Consider the following 20,207-nt stretch of genomic DNA (forward strand, 5'->3'; position numbering starts at 1 on the left):
TATGTCTATGTATTTTTAAAAGGGTGTTTTAAGTTCACTTTGTTGTTACATGTTTTTTTTGTCAATATTTTTCTGACATGATATTGTGGACTGTCTGGTTCTGGAAAGGACACTCACATGGATAAGTTAAGTTAAAATAATGTGAAGTCATTTAAAATGTTTTTTTGAAGCGTTAACAAGGCTAGTGCAGTATTGGCTGGTAACTACAGTAGGAAAGCAATCTCTTTCCACCCCCTCCGGAGATTTCCGAACCGTGACGTTAGCGGGGATTCGGAAGACGTAGTGACGCCTGTTGGAGCTCGAGCGAGTCGACAGAGCGAGTGACAGGAAAGCAAAATGGCGGATGAAGATGTTACGCTGAATGGTAAACCTCTACAATCGCTCCGTGTGGCAGACTTGAAAGCCGCTTTGGAGCAACGATGCCTCCCTAAAAGCGGGGCGAAAAATACACTCATTAAGCGACTGAAAGGGGTAAGCTTGGCTCGGGTTTTTGCTTCTATCAACAAGCTGGTCAAGTTCAGCAGGAGGCTATAGAGTGGGGTTATAGGCCGTGTGTCGGTAGTTCGGGGGAATGCATAATATTTGGCACTCATACCCGTGCGGAAAATTTCAAGTCTAGCGAATTATGCATCAGTGTGTTTAACGATGTCGAAGCAAATTTAAAACTATGTCTAGTGTGGTACAACACTCTTCAAAGTTGAGATGTGTTGCACGGCCCGAACTGAAGGCCCAACTGGAGTGTGTGTTTATGCTAGCGAGCTAACTAGCGGTACTAGTCCCTCTACTGTATTTTTGAGCTGCTGTCCTCGGGCCCGCGCTCTGGGAGGAGGGGGCAGGGGGATTGGGTACGCGCCTGCCCATATGCACGGTTTATAGTAGCTCACTAGTTACATAGTTCGCTTAGCAAGACAAACATGTTTAGGAGATAATTAACGTGAAATTGCTTTTCTTTTCCTCTTCAATTTACTATTTGATTAAATTAAATTTTGCTAAACACTACCACAGCTGGAAAATAAATCGCTTTCCTAAACACTAGTGCTGCATATGAATGTGCCCACCATCAGAATGAGCAAATCCTAAATTGCATTATAATTGCCACATAAGTGGCGTAATAACTTAATTGCACACAATGCTCAGCAACCACACAGATATAACGACAGGTTTTTTAATCTGCCATGCAGTTTCCTTTGCTTGTGTTATTACAATGTCATGTGTGTGAAAATGGGCTATTCTTCTCCCGAATTTCAAATTGAATGCAAACTAAAGGTTTGTTGGCACTCTATAAATGCAATGACCCGAGTCGAATTGGATTTACGCATCGCGGTGCAGCTTTGCCCCTCCTATGTAACTGACATCGACCGATCCCTTTCGCTTCTACGTTCCCTATTTATATGGAATAAAAACGGCTTTGTTCATTAGAATATCATATCCATGCAGAGGACAGGACAGAGAGAGAGAATGAGTGTTTTGAGACCCTGCTTCTGACCACGATGATGACGTGCTGGGCATGATTTGCAGCAGCACAGAAACAACTCCAGCTAGAGTTGGTTCATAGGAACTAGAGGTCGACCGATTCTGATTTTTCAACACCGATACCGATTATTGGAGGACAAAAAAAGGGCCGATTTTTTAATTTTTTTATTTGTGATAATGACAATTACAACAATACTGAATGAACACTTATTTTAACTTAATATAATACATAAATAAAATCAATTTAGCCTCAAATAAATAATGAAACATGTTCAATTTTGTATAAATATTGCAAAAACAAAGTGTTGGAGAAGAAATTAAAAGTGCAATATGTGCCATGTAAGAAAGCTAACGTTTAAGTTCCTTGCTCAGAACATGAGAACATATGAAAGCTGGTGGTTCCTTTTTAACATGAGTCTTCAATATTCCCAGGTAAGAAGTTTTAGGTTGTAGTTATTATAGGAATTATAGGACTATTTCTCTCTATACCATTTGTATTTCATATACCTTTGACTATTGGATGTTCTTATAGGCACTTTAGTATTGCCAGTGTAACAGTAAAGCTTCCGTACCTCTCCTCGCTCCTACCTGGGCTCGAACCAGGAACACAACAACAACAGCCATCCTCGAAGCAGCGTTACCCATGCAGAGCAAGGGGAACAACTACTCCAAGTCTCAGAGCGAGTGACGTTTGAAACGCTATTAGCGCGCACCCCGCTAACTAGCTAGCCATTTCACATCACATCGTTACACCAGCCTAATCTCGGGAGTGGATATGCTTGTCATAAACAGCAGAGCTGCTGGCAAAACGCACAAAAGTGCTGTTTGAATGAATACTTATGAGTCTGCTGGTGCCTACCATCGCTCAGACTGCTCTATAACATAATAACACACAAATGCGAGCCTTAGGTCATTAATGTGGTCGAATCCGGAAACTATCATCTCGAAAACAAGACGTTTATTATTTCAGTGAAATACAGAACCGTTCCGTATTTTATCTAACGGGTGGCATCCATCAGTCTAAATATTCCTGTTACATTGCACAACCTTCAATGTTATGTCATAATTACGTAAAATCCTGGCAAATTAGTTCGCAATGAGCCAGGCGGCACAAACTGTTGCATATACCCTGACTCTGCGTGCAATGAACGCAAGAGATGTGACACAATTTCACCTGGTTAATATTGCCTGCTAACCTGGATTTCTTTTAGCTAAATATGCAGGTTTAAAAATATATACTTCTGTGTATTGATTTTAAGAATGGCATTGGTGTTTATGGTTAGGTACACATTGGAGCAATGACAGTCCTTTTTCGCGAATGCGCACTGCATCGATTATATGCAACGCAGGACACGCTAGATAAACTAGTAATATCATCAACCATGTGTAGTTATAATTAGTGATTATTATTGATTAAGTTTAATGCTAGCTAGCAACTTACCTTGGCTTCTTACTGCATTCGCGCAACAGGCGGGCTCCTCGTGAGGCAGGTGGTTAGAGCGTTGGACTAGTTAACCGTAAGGTTGCAACATTGAATCCCTGAGCTGACAAGGTAAAAATCAGTTGTTCTGTCCCTGAACAAGGCAGTTAACCAACCGTTCCAAGGCCGTCATTGAAAATAAGAATGTGTTCCGAACTGACTTGCCTAGTTAAATAAAGATTTAAAAAAATCGGCAAAATTGGCATCCAAAATGACCGATTTCCGATTGTTATGAACTTGAAATCGGCCCTAATTAATCGGCCATTCCGATTAATCGGTCGACCTCAAATAGGAACAACAGGTTGTTGTCCTATCTACGGTGCTACATTTATCTCCCTTATTTGTTGACTGATTTCATGTATGTGCTTGGAATAATTTGGTTAGTTTTGCTACAATGTAAATGTTAAATGTTTATTACTGTATTGCTACTCTCCGATGATGATCTCGCCATGCTAATACTGATGCACCAGACTGACGGTGTGTCTCTCTGGGTGCAAGTGAGTTAGCCTCACCTTCTCATACTGACTGGATCAGTGTGTGCTGAGGAGAATGAAAAAATAGCTCTTACTCACCTGCATTTTTGTGAAAATACAATAGCATTGTGATGTGTGTTTCAACCAGTATTTTGCTCTCTGTTTTAGGCTCTAATGTTGGAGAATCTTCAGAGGACCTCCACTCCCCATATTGGGCTCCAGCCGAACTCCCAGGTAAGAGCCCAAGCAAAACACTACCGATTGGAGAGTCAACACTAGGTGGAAGTTACCTGATTTTAATTTTCAGTCATCTGTGTGTTTGACCAGAGCTTTATTTATTTTTTTACCCTCAAATTGATTAGAACATACAGTATTTCTACCTGTATCGTTACATTTAAGGTTGTGTCTGTCTTATATATTTTTAGATTGGGGTGAGTCCTGTATATATTAAATTACACAGATAGCCTTTCCCTTCCTGTTTTCTAATGTTGTGCCTATATCCCATGTGTGTTTAGATTGGGGAGGAGATGAGCCAAAACAGCTTTATAAAGCAGTACCTGGCTCAGCAGCAGGAGCTCCTCCGCCAGAGGTTGGAGAGAGAGGCCAGGGAGGCAGCCGAGGCCGACGGTAAGACATCCACAACAAGGCTCTAATATCCACACTAGCATACACTACTTAGCATGTAATGCTAGTGTGGAGTGGGCATTGGAACATAATCCCAGTCTATTCCAATATCCACACTAGCATACTACTTAGTGTGAAGCAATGTTTTGAGAATACATTCTAAGTGGTATGCTAGTGTGGACATCTCCTCTCTACCTGAACACTGGATGATGGACCCAATGCTTTGTGCAGTTGGCACATGTATGTCTGGATAGATAGTGGCACAATAGTGTTTGTTAACAATGGTATATACCTGAATGCAGGGCAGTTAGATTAGTGCCCTATACAGTGCCTTGCGAAAGTATTCGGCCCCCTTGAACTTTGCGACCTTTTGCCACATTTCAGGCTTCAAACATAAAGATATAAAACTGTATTTTTTTGTGAAGAATCAACAACAAGTGGGACACAATCATGAAGTGGAACGACATTTATTGGATATTTAAAACTTTTTTAACAAATCAAAAACTGAAAAATTGGGCGTGCAAAACTATTCAGCCCCTTTACTTTCAGTGCAGCAAACTCTCTCCAGAAGTTCAGTGAGGATCTCTGAATGATCCAATGTTGACCTAAATGACTAATGATGATAAATACAATCCACCTGTGTGTAATCAAGTCTCCGTATAAATGCACCTGCACTGTGATAGTCTCAGAGGTCCGTTAAAAGCGCAGAGAGCATCATGAAGAACAAGGAACACACCAGGCAGGTCCGAGATACTGTTGTGAAGAAGTTTAAAGCCGGATTTGGATACAAAAAGATTTCCCAAGCTTTAAACATCCCAAGGAGCACTGTGCAAGCGATAATATTGAAATGGAAGGAGTATCAGACCACTGCAAATCTACCAAGACCTGGCCGTCCCTCTAAACTTTCAGCTCATACAAGGAGAAGACTGATCAGAGATGCAGCCAAGAGGCCCATGATCACTCTGGATGAACTGCAGAGATCTACAGCTGAGGTGGGAGACTCTGTCCATAGGACAACAATCAGTCGTATATTGCACAAATCTGGCCTTTATGGAAGAGTGGCAAGAAGAAAGCCTTTTCTTAAAGATATCCATAAAAAGTGTTGTTTAAAGTTTGCCACAAGCCACCTGGGAGACACACCAAACATGTGGAAGAAGGTGCTCTGGTCAGATTAAACCAAAATTGAACTTTTTGGCAACAATGCAAAACGTTATGTTTGGTGTAAAAGCAACACAGCTGAACACACCATCCCCACTGTCAAACATGGTGGTGGCAGCATCATGGTTTGGGCCTGCTTTTCTTCAGCAGGGACAGGGAAGATGGTTAAAATTGATGGGAAGATGGATGGAGCCAAATACAGGACCATTCTGGAAGAAAACCTGATGGAGTCTGCAAAAGACCTGAGACTGGGACGGAGATTTGTCTTCCAACAAGACAATGATCCAAAACATAAAGCAAAATCTACAATGGAATGGTTCAAAAATAAACATATCCAGGTGTTAGAATGGCCAAGTCAAAGTCCAGACCTGAATCCAATTGAGAATCTGTGGAAAGAACTGAAAACTGCTGTTCACAAATGCTCTCCATCCAACCTCACTGAGCTCGAGCTGTTTTGCAAGGAGGAATGGGAAAAAATGTCAGTCTCTCGATGTGCAAAACTGATAGAGACATACCCCAAGCGACTTACAGCTGTAATCGCAGTAAAAGGTGGCGCTACAAAGTATTAACTTAAGGGGGCTGAATAATTTTGCACGCCCAATTTTTCAGTTTTTGATTTGTTAAAAAAGTTTGAAATATCCAATAAATGTCATTCCACTTCATGATTGTGTCCCACTTGTTGTTGATTCTTCACAAAAAAATACAGTTTTATATCTTTATGTTTGAAGCCTGAAATGTGGCAAAAGGTCGCAAAGTTCAAGGGGGCCGAATACTTTCGCAAGGCACTGTACATCTGCATATGGATGTACCCGAGTGAACTTCTCATCAGCATATATGGATAGTGGGCCCATTTCACCATGTTATGTCACCCAAGTCTTTACTGTCTCCGATGATGATCCCGCCATGCTAATACTGATGTATCAGACTGACAGTGTGTCTATCTGGGTGCAAGTGAGTTAAACTCACCTTCTCATACTGACTGGGTCAGTGTGGGCTGAGGAGAACTACTAGGAATTAACCACAATTCCTACTCTAATATATTTTACTCAAAAGGCTACAAATAACTTCTGTCAGTTTAATGTATTATTGTATACTGTTTATTTTGGTAAGTGAGTGAGCAGTCTTTGTTTACTCCATTCCCAATTGAGTTGTTGTGCAGAGTCTGGAGACGTCCCAGTTTCATCCTTTCTAAATGGCCAAAAAGCTTATTTTGTTGTCCAACAAATGGTGTGCTGCATGGCCTTTTTTGGGTAAACTCTGACCCCTGACCTCTAACCTCTCTGTGAAACAGAAAGCCCAGCGGGCCCTGAGGAGGAGGAGCACACAGAGGAGGGCAACGACAGCGATTCCTATAACCCTGACAAGGTCAGTAGCCTACACACAGACAGTAGCAGAAGACGCTAAAAAGCCAACCACATTTGAACGGTCCTCCAGATATGTATTCTCCTATAAGTTATATTGTTCATATCAGCCTAGCTAACAGTCAAAATTTTCTCTCTCCCTCCCCCAACCTGTCTTCTCCCACCCCAGCATCGCCCCATGCCCTCCCAGCCCCCACTGACCCGGGCTGAGGAAGAGGGTGGAGGAGGGCCAATGATGATGGGGCACCAGGGCCAAGGGATGATGATGGGGCACCAGGGCCAAGGAATGATGATGGGGAAAGGCCAGGGGATGATGGGCCAAGGGATGATGTCTCGCAGACCAGACTTTGGCCCAGGCTCTGTGCCTCAGGAGTCTCCTGACGCCCCCGGAGGTCCTGGATCCTGGATGCAGCAGCGTCCCTCCCTCCAACATGGCCTCCACCACGAGGAGCCCACCACCCCCTCCCCGCCCAGAGCTGTGGCCTCCCTCTCGGTGCGCGTCCTAGGGGACCCTGAGCGCCAGGGCCTGCCCCCATCCATGCCCCCCCGCGCCCAGACCCAGGAGAAGGAAGGCACCGCCCCAGCGGATGACGACCGACCCGCCCACTCTGTGCTCCACCTCAGCCGCTCCGCCCGGGCAGCAGCTGGCAGTAACCGTGTCCAGGAAGACTGTGACGATGATGATGACAGCAGTGAGGAGGATGAAGATGATTGGGGACCTGCGGCGAGGAGAGGTGGCGGAAGAGGGTTAGCCCCTCCCCCCCATCTCCAGCAGCCTTCCCCCAGCGTGCCAGCGGCCCGAGAGAGATCCAGACGCAAGCTCCAGCCTCCGCAACACATCCCCCCTCAGCAGGTAGTACACCAGCCCCCCATGCAGCTCCGCCAGCCCACCCCGCCCCCCTCTCCACCCCCAGAGCTCTCCTTCCCCCTTCCCGACACCCCCAAACAGAGCCCGCCCGACATGGATGAGGATCCAGAAGGGGCTGGGGTGTCCGTCCGCCCCCCTCCAGGTGGTCTCCAGAGGCAGGACTCTGACTCCAGCTCCCGATCCAGCAGCCCAGAGCCCCGAGCCAAGCGCCGACCCGGACCCCTCTCCTTGCTGGCCCGCAAGATGGCGTCCGAGGGAGCTTACGGGAAGAGAGGCGAGGGTGCGCCGGCGGACAGCCAGACAGGTCCTCGAGGGGAGGCTTCCAGACCAGGAGATGGAGTTGGCAGCAGCCCAGGAGCTGGAGCAGGACCGGGGGTTGAGGTGGTCATGATCCCTGGGGCTGCTATCACCCACACAGGAGGCAGCAGCAGCACAGGGCACACGGGATTCGTCACTGTACCTGAGGTCCCTGCACCAGTGGTTATGTTTGGATCAGGAGCCCAGTCCCATCCTCTCCTGTCTGTGACAGCTGTCCCCAGCATAACCCTCACAACCGAGCCCCAGGGTCCATCTGGAGAGACGGCACAGAAGAAGACAGAGAAAGAAACAAAGCAGGCGGAGGAAAAGGAGAGGAAGATGAAGCAGGTGGTGGAGGAGGAGAGTCACCTGCCGCCATGGCAGCGTGGACGTGACTTGACGCTTCCATCTGCGTCTTCACAGTTTGAGTCTGGGGGGTCAGAGGAGCCTCTGATGGACCAGGGAGACACCCAGAAAAAGTCACCCTTCGGCAGGGACAAACCTCTCTCCTCCGCTTCCGGCTCAGCCATGACGACCACCACCTCCCCACCTGCCATCGCCCCCAAGAAGCCCCGCATGTTCTCCGACACCTCCTCCGGCTCCATGACCTCCCCTCCCAAACCTGTGCAGCAGGGGTCAGTGGTGGTGACCACCCCAGGGGAACTCCCTGAACCCCATTGCATATCTGTGAGACCCCAGGTAGTCCTTGTCTCAGGGGCACAGCAGCACACAGACGACACCATGGAGGTCACCGCGCTGAACAAGGCGTCCGTGGAGAAGCCTGGATGGAAAGCTGGAGGAGACGATGAGAAGATGGAGAAGGAGCGTGACAGCCTGGCGCAGAAGGAGCGTGCCAGCCACGCGGAGAAGGAGCGTGCCAGCCTGGCGGAGAAGGAGCGTGCCAGCCTGGCGGAGAAGGAGCGTGCCAGCCAGGCGGAGAAGGAGCGTGCCAGCCAGGCGGAGAAGGAGCGTGCCAGCCAGGCGGAGAAGGAGCGTGCCAGCCAGGCGGAGAAGGAGCGTGCCAGCCAGGCGGAGAAGGAGCGTGCCAGCCAGGCGGAGAAGGAGCGTGCCAGCCAGGCGGAGAAGGAGCGTGCCAGCCAGGCGGAGAAGGAGCGTGCCAGCCAGGCGGAGAAGGAGCGTGCCAGCCAGGCGGAGAAGGAGCGTGCCAGCCAGGCGGAGAAGGAGCGTGCCTGCCAGGCGGAGAAGGAGCGTGCCAGCCAGGCGGAGAAGGAGCGTGCCAGCCAGGCGGAGAAGGAGCGTGCCAGCCAGGCGGAGAAGGAGCGTGCCTGCCAGGCGGAGAAGGAGCGTGCCTGCCAGGCGGAGAAGGAGCGTGCCAGCCTGGCGGAGAAGGAGCGTGCCAGCCTGGCGGAGAAGGAGCGTGCCAGCCTGGCGGAGAAGGAGCGTGCCAGCCTGGCGGAGAAGGGAACTTCTAAACCCGGGGAGACCAGGAGAAGGGGACCTGAAGAGACTGTTGAGGTTGAGCCCATGGGACCTGTTCTACCCCCTTCTTACCCAGGTAAGGGAGAAGATGAGAGGAAGGGGAAGGAAGATGAGAGGGTGTGGAGGAAGGAAGATGAGAGGAAGAAGGAAGCAGAGCGAGGCAGGTGTGGGGAGAGGGCGAGGCACAGGAGGTCATCTCCCTCTAGTGGTGGCGACTCTTCATCCTCGGACTCTGGATCCTCTTCGTCACATTCTTCTGGCTCCACCTCCTCCCAGGACAAAAAAAAGGTTAGTGATTGGCTAATCTGGATGTCAATCGAATCTTTCTCTCTGCAATGACAAGCTACCATCACAATACAGTGCTCGAGCAGTGTACACATTAGTTCTTGCTTATGCTTCTGTCCGATGATGATCCCGCCATGCTAATACTGATGTGCCAGACTGACAGTGTGTCAGTGTGGGTGCAAGTGAGTTAAACTCACCTTCTCATACTGACTGGTTCAGTGTGGGCTGAGGAGAACTAGTGAAAGATGCTTCATGACCTGCATATGCCATGCTTATTTTTGTAATATTATTTTCCACTAACAATTAACATAACCTCTCTTTCCTCATACAATCGTATGCCTTGCTCCTTAACAAATTCCCATCTCGTCTAACTTTTCTTTATTGAATCACATTGACTTGATCTAAAAGTGGCTTCTTTTTTGCCTCCAACATAACACGTTGATATTTTGCTATATATTGCCAATTGTCTGTGATTTTCTCACTCTTTTGTTTGTTTATCAGAAGACTGACACAGGAAAAGGAAGAGGGGATGAAAAGAGAAGACTGTACAAAGGAGGAGAGAAGAAACAATCTGCCAGGTCAGCCATAGTACCATTTTGAGTTGCTCTCACACACACACTCCTTGCTATTCTTTGCACGCACTAACACACACTTCACATAAACAATCCTTGGTGAGGTGCTCACATTTTCCCACCTGCACTTTCGCATGCATTATCAATTGTAGATATTTCTGTATATTCACTCGGGCTCTGGTAAGGGGAAGCTTCTGCAAACCTTTCAAAACCAAGTGACATTGTGCTCACGGTGTTGCTGATATAGGCCTACACAGATTCACAAAATAATACTCTCTCACACCTGTCTGTCACTTAATTATTTTTTTCCAACTGAATACAATCCTGAATGCCAGTTTGTAGGTTTACATGCACAAGAAACATGATTGAGGTGCACACACACTATTACCACCTGCAACAGTCCATATCATATCATCTATTCCCCCCTATGTCTCGTCTCTGCCGCCATTATTTTTTTTGTCTGCAATGTGAATGTGTCTTTGGATGACTTGAACACATGCTGAACACTTCATTCTGGTCATTGAGCCGTGGAGGATTGGACTCCAGGAGTGGATGGACGTCGCAAGGTAGCAATTGAGAGTTTAATGATTTATAATAAAAGCAGGAAGCACCATCAGAAAACATGTGTGGATGTGTGTGTGCGCAGATGTATACTGTATGTGTCTTGTCTCATCAACATGACGTTTGAATGTCTATTAATGACCATGAGTGAAGTATATGTTTCATGGGTTTTAATGTGTTTTCTACTACTCCTTGCCTGGAAACCCGACGTTGAATTGCATTGAATTCTGTGTCTGACAGAAATGAACGTTTGAATCAGGAAAGTTTCCTCGCAAGACTTCTACGTGCCAGAAAGTTGAATACAATTATATTTTATTGTACTTTACCAGTTGGTCCTTTTGGCGGCGGGAATGTGAGAATATATGCACAGGATAGAATAATTACATATTTTTTAAATTGCGTTCAGATTTCTATCACCTGTAGCATGCGCAGAACCATGTAAACACGTCCACGGCAAGTATACATACGTTTCGTGATAGAAATCAGGTGAAATCTGAACGCACTACCAGCGCTTTAACACATTTGTGTAGTTATACTTTCCTGTGGATATAGTCTCACATTCCTACTGCCAAAAGGACCAACGACTACATGGACAATCGGTAAAGCACGTTAAAATATAATTTTATTCAACGTTCTGGCTTGAGGTCATGAAAGGAAACTGAACTGATTCAAGCGATCATTTTTGACCAATGTAGAATTCGATGCAATTCTACTTTAAAGTTGTTACAATATAGCGTTAGCTTCTCCAGCAGCGTTGTAAACAGTCAAATCGCTTACTCACACGACTAGATATTATAGAAAAGGGCAACGGTCAGTGCTTAGCGATATCCTTGGGACGTCCCAACTCTTCACTTAACTCCTACCATTTTACATTTCAACTTCCAATTGGTTAATGTCCAATTATTTATATACAATAGATGGCTGACAGGGGGCGCTGTTTTGAAGCCACCGCTCCATCTTGCCACTCCCCCACCGTTGTAAAAATATTTTGAAATTGCCTACATTTGTTTTTGCCACTAAATCTATTAGACACCTTCATACATCTTTTTTTTTGTCCTGTTACTGTCCCCACTACAACAACAACATACATGTAATTTTGCCCTTGAAACACTGTACAATTCCTATGGAGGACTGCGCCATTATGGCCGACCGGAGTCTTCAAAGCCTCTAATTGACCAATGCATAGCATTCGCAATACAGGGTTTATTTACATCATTGGTAAAGTCAGAGTTGGGACATCCAAGGCAGCGGCAAAGATTGTAGCGGTAGTCGTATTTATTGTCAGGCGCCCAATGCGGCAGTCCCACAGCCGGTGTGGCTTTGGCCATTATCTATTATTGACAAGATGGTCGAGTGACCACTCTAACAATGGAAGTGCTTGTCCTCAAAGATGGATGGCAGGCGAGATCAGGTGGGATCATATTGGCCAATAAGGGCAGATACGCGTGTGAACAAGCGGCACAACTCTGAGTCGTTTTTTGATGTTGTCAAACACTACACTCATTGACCTGTATACACACATTTCCAATTTCGTGGTATTTTCGTGGTCTGGTTTTGGGTGGAGTAAACCCTCTCGCTTCTTCCTCTTTGCCTTGGCTGAGAAGAGAGACGGGTCCTCGCTCTCTCACTCCTCACACTAATTTCCCCTCCCGGCTCGCTATCCAATATGGCCGTCGTGAGTGTATTGCTACTCTGATACCGTCGCAGTGCACAAACCCCGCAGCCGCATAAGGATTTCTCCTCGATTTTAATCCACGCTTTACCGGAGTAATCAATTACGATAGAGCGTTGGCTGTCGGGGGTTCCAGCCCGGCAATATGCTGTCAGAAGGCAACAAAAACGGGTAAGATAGAGAGGGGTTAGGCATTACGTTGCTAGCTGCTAACGTTACCCTTGGTTTCATCGCTAACGCGCTGATAGCTTGTCACTTGTGTCATGTCTCAAATCCTCGTTCAACCTGCCCGTCTGGTGCCTTTTATATTCGGATTATGGCTAAACTGTCGTATCATGCGTTGTCATGGTCAGCTATTGACGTGGTCGTTTGATTATTACATACGAAGTGTGTTACATGCGACGTGCACGTGAGTCTCGCTCTCCACGTCCACGGGGGGTGTGGATCGGATGGCCTCGTGTTGGGGGGGAGGGGATGGGAGATACCGGGGTAACTCCGTGATAACTCATGTTTTAAATCTTGATTACCAAATCTATTACACGGATAAATAAGTAGTATAGTTGCTAGTGGTTTGATTAAAGGCGTAATGGCGAGAATCATGCAGTAGCAGCGTTTCATTTGATTAAACATCGAATGACTTCCTCGTTAGTCTTGACTGTCATAACATGTTTTTCTGGTGTGTACTAAAACTCACCTACACTCACTGTGAATCCATTGGATGTTTAGAGACCATTTTATATATCTCAATGATAGAGAAGCTGCCTGTCTCACCTTATGAATCAGTGTGTGTATCTCAAATCACACGTATCACTGCTATGAATCTATAGATAATATAATGCATGAATCCAGGGGGTATTCCTGATTTGAATTGTCCACTTCATGTCGTTTTTTATGCTCCTTTGTCTTGAGATAGATGGTATCAGACAAAGCCATGTATACATATATGGCTCTTGTGTCAGATTGTTAAGCGAGATGAGTTGTGGTGATGTTAAATGAGCAAGTGTCACCATGGGAGATCATTAATACACAAAACATCTGTTGGCCATCAAGTCGTTTTTGTGTACCCTTATGGTGTGACATACTTTTCCTTTTCCCAACTGGCAAGGCTTACTGTTGATGAGACTGTCTCATATGCGGGTACCACATGTACAATCAATGCTGAATGTGTAGAGCAAGGATTCATGATAAAAATAGGGGCCTCTCTTCGTGAAACACAGGGGCAGTTCCTTACCCCAACACACACACACTCTTAATGATTACTTAAGGGACCAGCTGCTCCTGCACTGCTGCCCCTGGGGCACTGGGGTCGAAGTCTAGTAGACATCTGGCCCCTAGCCCCTTACAGGCCTCAGATTGCAGGTGTATGTTTTTTGAAGGGGTAGGAGACACATGCGTAACAATGACTTTGTTTTGGTGTGGAGGAGGTGGAAGGCTTGAGGATGCAATATTGAAGATTTCCAATCAGTTGGCACTCAGCAATGTTATGACCCTGTAAATAATCACCTCAATGTGTGTTTTGAGGTGTATTTGTGACCCCGGCGCTGGGTGTCAGTTGGCTGCTTGATGGTGTGAGTAAGTTATTTATAGTACACTGTCCCAGATCACTGGCCTTAACCAACCTTTCCCTTCTCTCTCTCGTCCTCCATCTGTCCTCTGTGTGTCTCCGGCTCTCTTCTCCGAGGTAGAGGTAGCCTCTCATCCATCTTCTCTTCTCTGCTTTTTAACAAGGGACACATTTGAGTTACTTCGTACCTGATTGTCTCTTCAATTTTCATGGCTAATGAGAGTTGGTAGGACAAGAGACCACAGATGTAATCTATGTTTAGAATTTATGACATTTTCATTCAGATCTTTGTATGATAATCTTCTCTCTCTGCCCCACACTCTCTCCCTCCCTCTTTCTCCCCCAGGGAGGTAAAGCAGTCTTCCCTGTCAGAGCCATCTGGCCCTATGGAGGTGGAGAGGCCAGACCCAGGCCAGACCCAGCCCACCCCTGTCGGGGACCCACAGAACAGTGAGGGCTGCATGGAGGAGGTAAGGCTGCTGAGAGGGAGGGGTTGGGAACTAGGAGCAGGGGGGAGGGGGGGTCCGTCAGTGGATGTTTCTGGAACTAACCACCCTTGTCCTATGGCTAAAGTCTGGTACCCGTGGGTCCCAAATGGCACCCTATTCCCTATGTAGTGCACTACTTTTGACCAGGGCCCATAGGGCTTTGGTCAAAGGTAGTGCATTCGAGGTAATAGGGTGCCATTTGGGACACAGTTATAGAGAGACACATACGGAAGTATAAGGTTAACAGAGAACGACCATACTAACGCCCTTGTAACTATGGCTTAGAGTTAAAACACTCATAGGTATGGGACTGAATGATCTCACCTCTCCTCGTCCTTTGACGGAGTTCGATACAGCCATTCTTTGCAACATACACTCCCACACAGAGGTGCCATACACACACACATTATTCTGTACTCATTATTTTCATAGAGCAGTTGCCTAAGCGACTGGACTGCAGGCGGTTCATCCCTAATGGGGTGTGAAATTAGATGTTAACTCCACACAGACTGCATGCATGCTCCACATCACGATGTTGTTTGGTCAGTGTGGGTGTCTGTGTCAGTGTGGGGTTGTGAGAGGGTGAGTTAAGTTAATCTACAGTCACATTCCTCCTTATCACACTTAGGACTCACTTTCAGATAAATATACATACATTTTCACTAATCCTATAATGGCCATACACAGTTTAATAATAATTAGAGCCATCAAAGGGAAGCAGAGTTAAATGTATTTGGTTTTCCATTTTGGAATTAGCAAAAACCTTGACTACTTGAGTGCATTGCTGTAAACCAGCAATGCACCTTGGCTAATAGGACCCTCATTTTGATTGATCTATCATGAGATAACTTCAGAGAATTTTCTGCTCTTTTACATATTGCAGATTATAAGCTAATGTGATTTGGTATTCAGCTAAATAAACCCTTTTGAAATGGCTCACCCTCACTGTGTGTGTGTGTGTGCGTGTGTGTGTTTGGGACCATGACCTCAGGGTTTGCATGAGTAATAGCCCCTGACAGAGCATCAAGGCTCTCTCCCTCCTCTCTCTTTACCTCCTTTTTGTCTCACTCTCCCCCTTCTCTTTCCTTCTCTGACTCTGCTTTCTTTCTTTCTCTCCCCAACTCTCTTGCTCTCACTCTTTCTCCCTCTGTTTCTCACTCTACTGATGATCTCTCGCTCTCTTTCCCCCTCGCGCTCTCTCTGGCCTGACTCTGTCCATCTTTATCTCTGTCATTCCCATGATCTCTTTATCTCTCTTGGTGTGACTGCTGTTTTAAAACCCCATTGATTGCTTTGTTACGAAGGTGCCCATGCCTCTTCCATTGTCCCTAATGGTACCTGCGTACTACTGCTACTACTACTCCAACTTCTGCCCCGCTATGCCCAAGCGCCTCGGCTGTACCTGATCTAGGCCCCAGAGTGACAGCTACTACTACACCACATCTGACCGCACTGAGTTAGCCTCAGAGAGAGAACCAGAGAGCCAGAGCCTGCAAGGCCTCCCCTCTAAGCCTCCAGCCAAGACCAGCGCTGAGCCATACAGACAAGCTGAACCACCAAGGCCTTGCCTAACCTTCAGGTCAGTGCTGAGCCAACCACGGAACCAGAGGCTGAGCCTGCAAAGTCCTCCCCGGGACCAAAGCCTCAACTCCAGCCCAACCCTAGGCCAACCACGACCTGAGCCGGACCCACCAATGTCCCGAGCTGAGCCAGCCAAAACCGGCAGAAACACAACAAACCACGAAACCACAACCAGCACAAGAACCCTGGGGAGGGAAGCCTACTCACTGGACTGCCTGGTGGAGAGAAGGGGAGGGGGACGTTGTTTCCTGTTGTCACCTTCCCTTTCTTCCGCCATTTTGTGGAGGAGCTACAGCTACTCTCCACACACGTACCGAGAGAAAGAAAGTGGACTACGGACTCGTTGCAGACAAGATGAGTCCAGAGGTCCTGCTACTTCCTGCTGTTTATCCCCATGTCTTCCTTTCAGTCTGCCCCCTACTGGTTGAGAGGACTGTAAATAGGCAGATGATTTCTGCCTCATTGACTTGAATGAACTGGGACCACCTACACATTTTATAAGGACCAAACCGATAATCGGAAACGACACCGTGGACTTTTTCTGACACCTCTCCTAGCTATGTGTCTTCAATGTAGACACTCAAAGTGGATTATTGAAATGGACTTAACATGTTTTTGGACTACATATTTTCTCATAAAGACATTAACCTCTGAGTGCAAGAACTTATGGAACTGTTTTGTTACTGCGGGCCCTTTTGTTGGCTCTTTCCCCTGTTCTGAATGCTCCTATTGGCTTGACCTGCCAGGCCAGCAGCCAACCTGGGCCTTGATTGGCTGGTCAGCCTTTATCAGACTGCTGGATCTGATTTGAACTTTTCACCTGCATCAAAGATTGGGGCACATTTTTGGGGCAAATCTGGTTACAGTGCACACACAGAATACGTCATCAGGTTGTGTGCTTATAGCCTACATTCTGAATTGACAACTGGGTGTTTGTCCAGACATCTGTAAGAGACTTTCAAAGCTATTTATAGAACATCTCCCCTCACTGAACCTTTTTTATAAAACTACTCGAGGCATTATGGACGTGAACTTCAATCCGTGGTCTCATTGGACTATTGGTTATTACACCATCAGACTTTTCAGCTGCAACTTTGCAAGTCTATACGTCACACAAATTCTGTCATGACATCAGGGGATCCAATTTGTTTATATTGGGACCTCAAACGTTTTGACCCCTTCTAACCATATTTGTTCGCTAAACCAACCATTCAGGAATCCCTTGCCTCACAAGCTAAAGGCAAAATGACTCTTTATCAAGCAAAGCACCAGTCAGTTGAGAAAAGCCTTCTTCCCCCTCTCGTTCGAGAAAAAAAAAAAGTCCAAAGCTAAGATCACTTCCTGCCTGCCGGCTAATCACCATTCAGCACACTCAAATCGAGTCCCGCCCTCACTCCTCTGCCTTCTCTGATTGGACCCTTGTTGCCTAGATACAGTACACACTGCCGTGCGGTTGGGCCATAGCCAAGCCAGTGAGGAATCAGGTGTCGATGGTACCAGGAAATGACTTGTCATTTTTCTCTCTATTTGAGATGTATTTTACTTTTTTAAATAACTTAAGTAATGTCAGATAGTTTCTTCTCAGATCTGTTTGCTCATTTCAAGACAGGAGGATTGACTTCATTTTGCTATGTGTAACTCAATATAAACCTTTTTTTAAACTGTCATGATTATTGCAGTTTCAAATTGATAAAATATCCTAATTTGATATGTAGCCTATCCTAAGTGTCTGCATGCATTTCCTGGCAGAACACCATTCTTTGTTTGAATCATCCACTGAATTGGATCTGCAGTATCAGCCTAGACCTGCTCAGGGGTCTCTGGTCTGACAGACGAGGTCTCCAGCGCCCACCCCTCCACCTCTGTGACATTGAACACTCCGTCACAACCCAAACACTGACTCACAACATTGTATGTAGATGTTTAGGCACCAACACAGGCCCTTGTACATTTTAAGGGCAACAAAATGTAAGGTACATAATGAAAGGGAAAGGGGGACATCTCGACAGTTGTACAACTGAAATGTCTTCAGCATTTAACCCAACCCCTCTGAATCAGAGACTATTTATACTGAACCAAAAATATAAACGCAAAATATGAAGTGTTGGTCCCATGTTTCATGAGCTGAAATAAAAGATTCCAGAAATATTCCATACGCACAAAAACTTTTTTCTATGTTGTGCACAAATTTGTAAAATGCTGACTAACAGGGATGTTAATCATTTGTCAATATAATCCACCTACCTGACACGTGTGGTATATCAAGAAGCTGACTTAAACACCATGATCATTACACAGATGCACATTTTGCTGGGGTCAATTAAATGCCGCTCTAAAAGGTGCAGTTTTGTCACAACCCGATGCCACAGATGTCTCAAATATGTCCAACTGGCCTCACAACCGTAGACCACATGGAACCACGCTTGGGGGGGTGTTGAGGAGTATTTCTGTCTGTAGTAAAGCCCTTTTGTGAGGAAAAACTCGTTCTTATTGGCCGGGCATGGATACCCAGTGGGTGGACCTGGCTCCCGAGTGGGAGGGCCTATGCCTTCCCAGACCCACCCATGACTGCGCCCCTTCCTAGTCATGTGAAATCCATAGTTTAGGGCCTAATTTATTTATTTCAATTGACGGATTTCCTTATATGAACTGTAAATAATCAAAAATCTTAGATACTGTTGCGTTTTATTTTTGTTCAGTATATGATTTATTAAAGATATAGAGTTACAGTATAGTCAGTCTTTCTGCTTACCACACACAAGAAGAGCCAGACATCATTAACAAAGGTATCCTCCTGGTCTGAACATTATCATCCCCGACCCAGATTCCATAAAGATGCATTAATACAGTTAATGTCAGTCTGTCTTATACTCAACCAGGTCTCTACAGTCTAGCAGAGGAAAGCTTGCCGATGCCTTAAATTAGACCCTTTTATATAGCATATTCTATGCACTTGGTTTGTCCTCAGTTGGTACTACACCCACACCTCAGCAACACCGCAGTAGGAGGATTTTATGTGAATTACCACTGTGCCTACACCAACACACACCAGTAGGAGTGTACTTTAGATGTCTAGTGATTAAGTTGCAGTGCTACACTTACACACGGTAGGAACATATTAATTGGTCTTAATCTTCCAGTGTCTTTGAACAAAGGTGGAGGCGAACGTGTCTGGAGTTTCCCTCTGTATCAACCAGGCCCCCCCCCATCTTCTCCTTATGTGGTTTAATAGGAGCCTGTCAGACAGTTCTCTCCCTCTATCCCCCACCTCTCTCTCTCTCTGTGTTTAGTATGTTGTCACAGTATCTGGGTCTCATCTCACCCCACGCCCCTGGGGTATCTGTTACATCCTCTCTCTCTTTCCAGAGCACCACTCCTAAAGCGTTCGCTGCACGCAAGATCTCCTTGACCAGTGAGTATTACCAGTTTGGCTTACTGTTGCCTGTCCTGTACTGGATCCCCTCTAATCTAGACCGTAAAAAATAATCACATCAGTCTAGATACATTCCAGGCCGCGGGTCCCGACAGATCATTGCGACGCGTCAGCATTTTTCATGCTAAGGGCGGTCATAAGACTACTTTTGGACAAACATTTCTTGGAAATGGACGTCTTTCTGCTTCGTGTGCGTTTAAACTAGATCGACCTAAAAGCACATATTTGTTGCATTATTCACTCTCACACACACACACACACACACACACACAAGTTCAGTAGCATACCGCTCCTTCTAGTTGGGCGTGCGGGATCTAGTGCGCCTCATTGAAATAGAGTAAGCTGCCTAGTGACAATGCATGGGCGGAGAATCACGTGGCAGTTATCGTTCCAAGGAAATTAACTTCAATATGATTAGACTAGTTTACTACAGTGTCTGTAAATAAATATTGCAAATCAAATTGGATTTGTCACATGCACCGGATACAACAGGTGTAGTAGACCTTAGTGAAATGCTTACTTACAAGCCCTTAACCAACAGTGCAGATATAAGAAAAATAAGTGTTAAGTGAAAAATGTCTGGGTAGCCATTTGAATAGCTGTTCAGGAGTCTTATGGCTTAGGGGTAGAAGCTGTTAAGAAGCCTTTTGGACCTAGACTTGGCACTCCGGTACCATTTGTTGTGTGGTAGCAGAGAGAACAGTGTATGACTAGGGTGGCTGGAGTCTTTGACAATTTTTAAGGCCTTCCTCTGACACTGCCTGGTATAGAGGTCATGGATGGCAGGAAGCTTGGCCCCAATGTTGCACTGGGCCATATGCCCTACCCTCTAGAGCCTTGTGGTCGGAGGCTGAGCAGTTACCATACCAGGCAGTGA

General features: G+C 46.1%; 1 protein-coding gene and 3 non-coding genes across 5 annotated transcripts in view; all 4 read left to right on the forward strand.

Annotated features, from left to right (window-relative positions):
* Nucleotides 1-272: 272 nt before the first annotated feature.
* LOC110500490 (apoptotic chromatin condensation inducer in the nucleus) overlaps nucleotides 273-20,207 on the forward strand; it is a 31,634-nt gene continuing 11,699 nt past the window's right edge. The window contains exons 1-8 of one of the 2 annotated variants that reach the window (XM_021577886.2): nucleotides 273-471; nucleotides 3,595-3,660; nucleotides 3,942-4,053; nucleotides 6,500-6,573; nucleotides 6,739-9,462; nucleotides 9,961-10,037; nucleotides 14,175-14,298; nucleotides 19,264-19,309. In XM_021577886.2, the coding sequence (XP_021433561.2) occupies nucleotides 337-471; nucleotides 3,595-3,660; nucleotides 3,942-4,053; nucleotides 6,500-6,573; nucleotides 6,739-9,462; nucleotides 9,961-10,037; nucleotides 14,175-14,298; nucleotides 19,264-19,309 (3,358 nt within the window). In that variant the 5' untranslated portion in view covers nucleotides 273-336. The remainder of the gene's footprint in view (nucleotides 472-3,594; nucleotides 3,661-3,941; nucleotides 4,054-6,499; nucleotides 6,574-6,738; nucleotides 9,463-9,960; nucleotides 10,038-14,174; nucleotides 14,299-19,263; nucleotides 19,310-20,207) is intronic. The other variant, XM_036957904.1, reaches the window with a different exon arrangement.
* LOC118943017 lies at nucleotides 3,384-3,502 on the forward strand. The gene has a single exon (XR_005038754.1). It is a non-coding gene; the product is annotated as a small nucleolar RNA U6-53/MBII-28 (small nucleolar RNA).
* On the forward strand, nucleotides 6,093-6,211 carry LOC118943016. Its single transcript, XR_005038753.1, has one exon. It is a non-coding gene; the product is annotated as a small nucleolar RNA U6-53/MBII-28 (small nucleolar RNA).
* Nucleotides 9,575-9,676, forward strand: LOC118943019. The gene has a single exon (XR_005038755.1). It is a non-coding gene; the product is annotated as a small nucleolar RNA U6-53/MBII-28 (small nucleolar RNA).

The sequence above is a fragment of the Oncorhynchus mykiss genome, chromosome 21 (genome assembly GCF_013265735.2).
Source record: "Oncorhynchus mykiss isolate Arlee chromosome 21, USDA_OmykA_1.1, whole genome shotgun sequence".
Taxonomy (NCBI): Eukaryota; Metazoa; Chordata; class Actinopteri; order Salmoniformes; family Salmonidae; genus Oncorhynchus; species Oncorhynchus mykiss.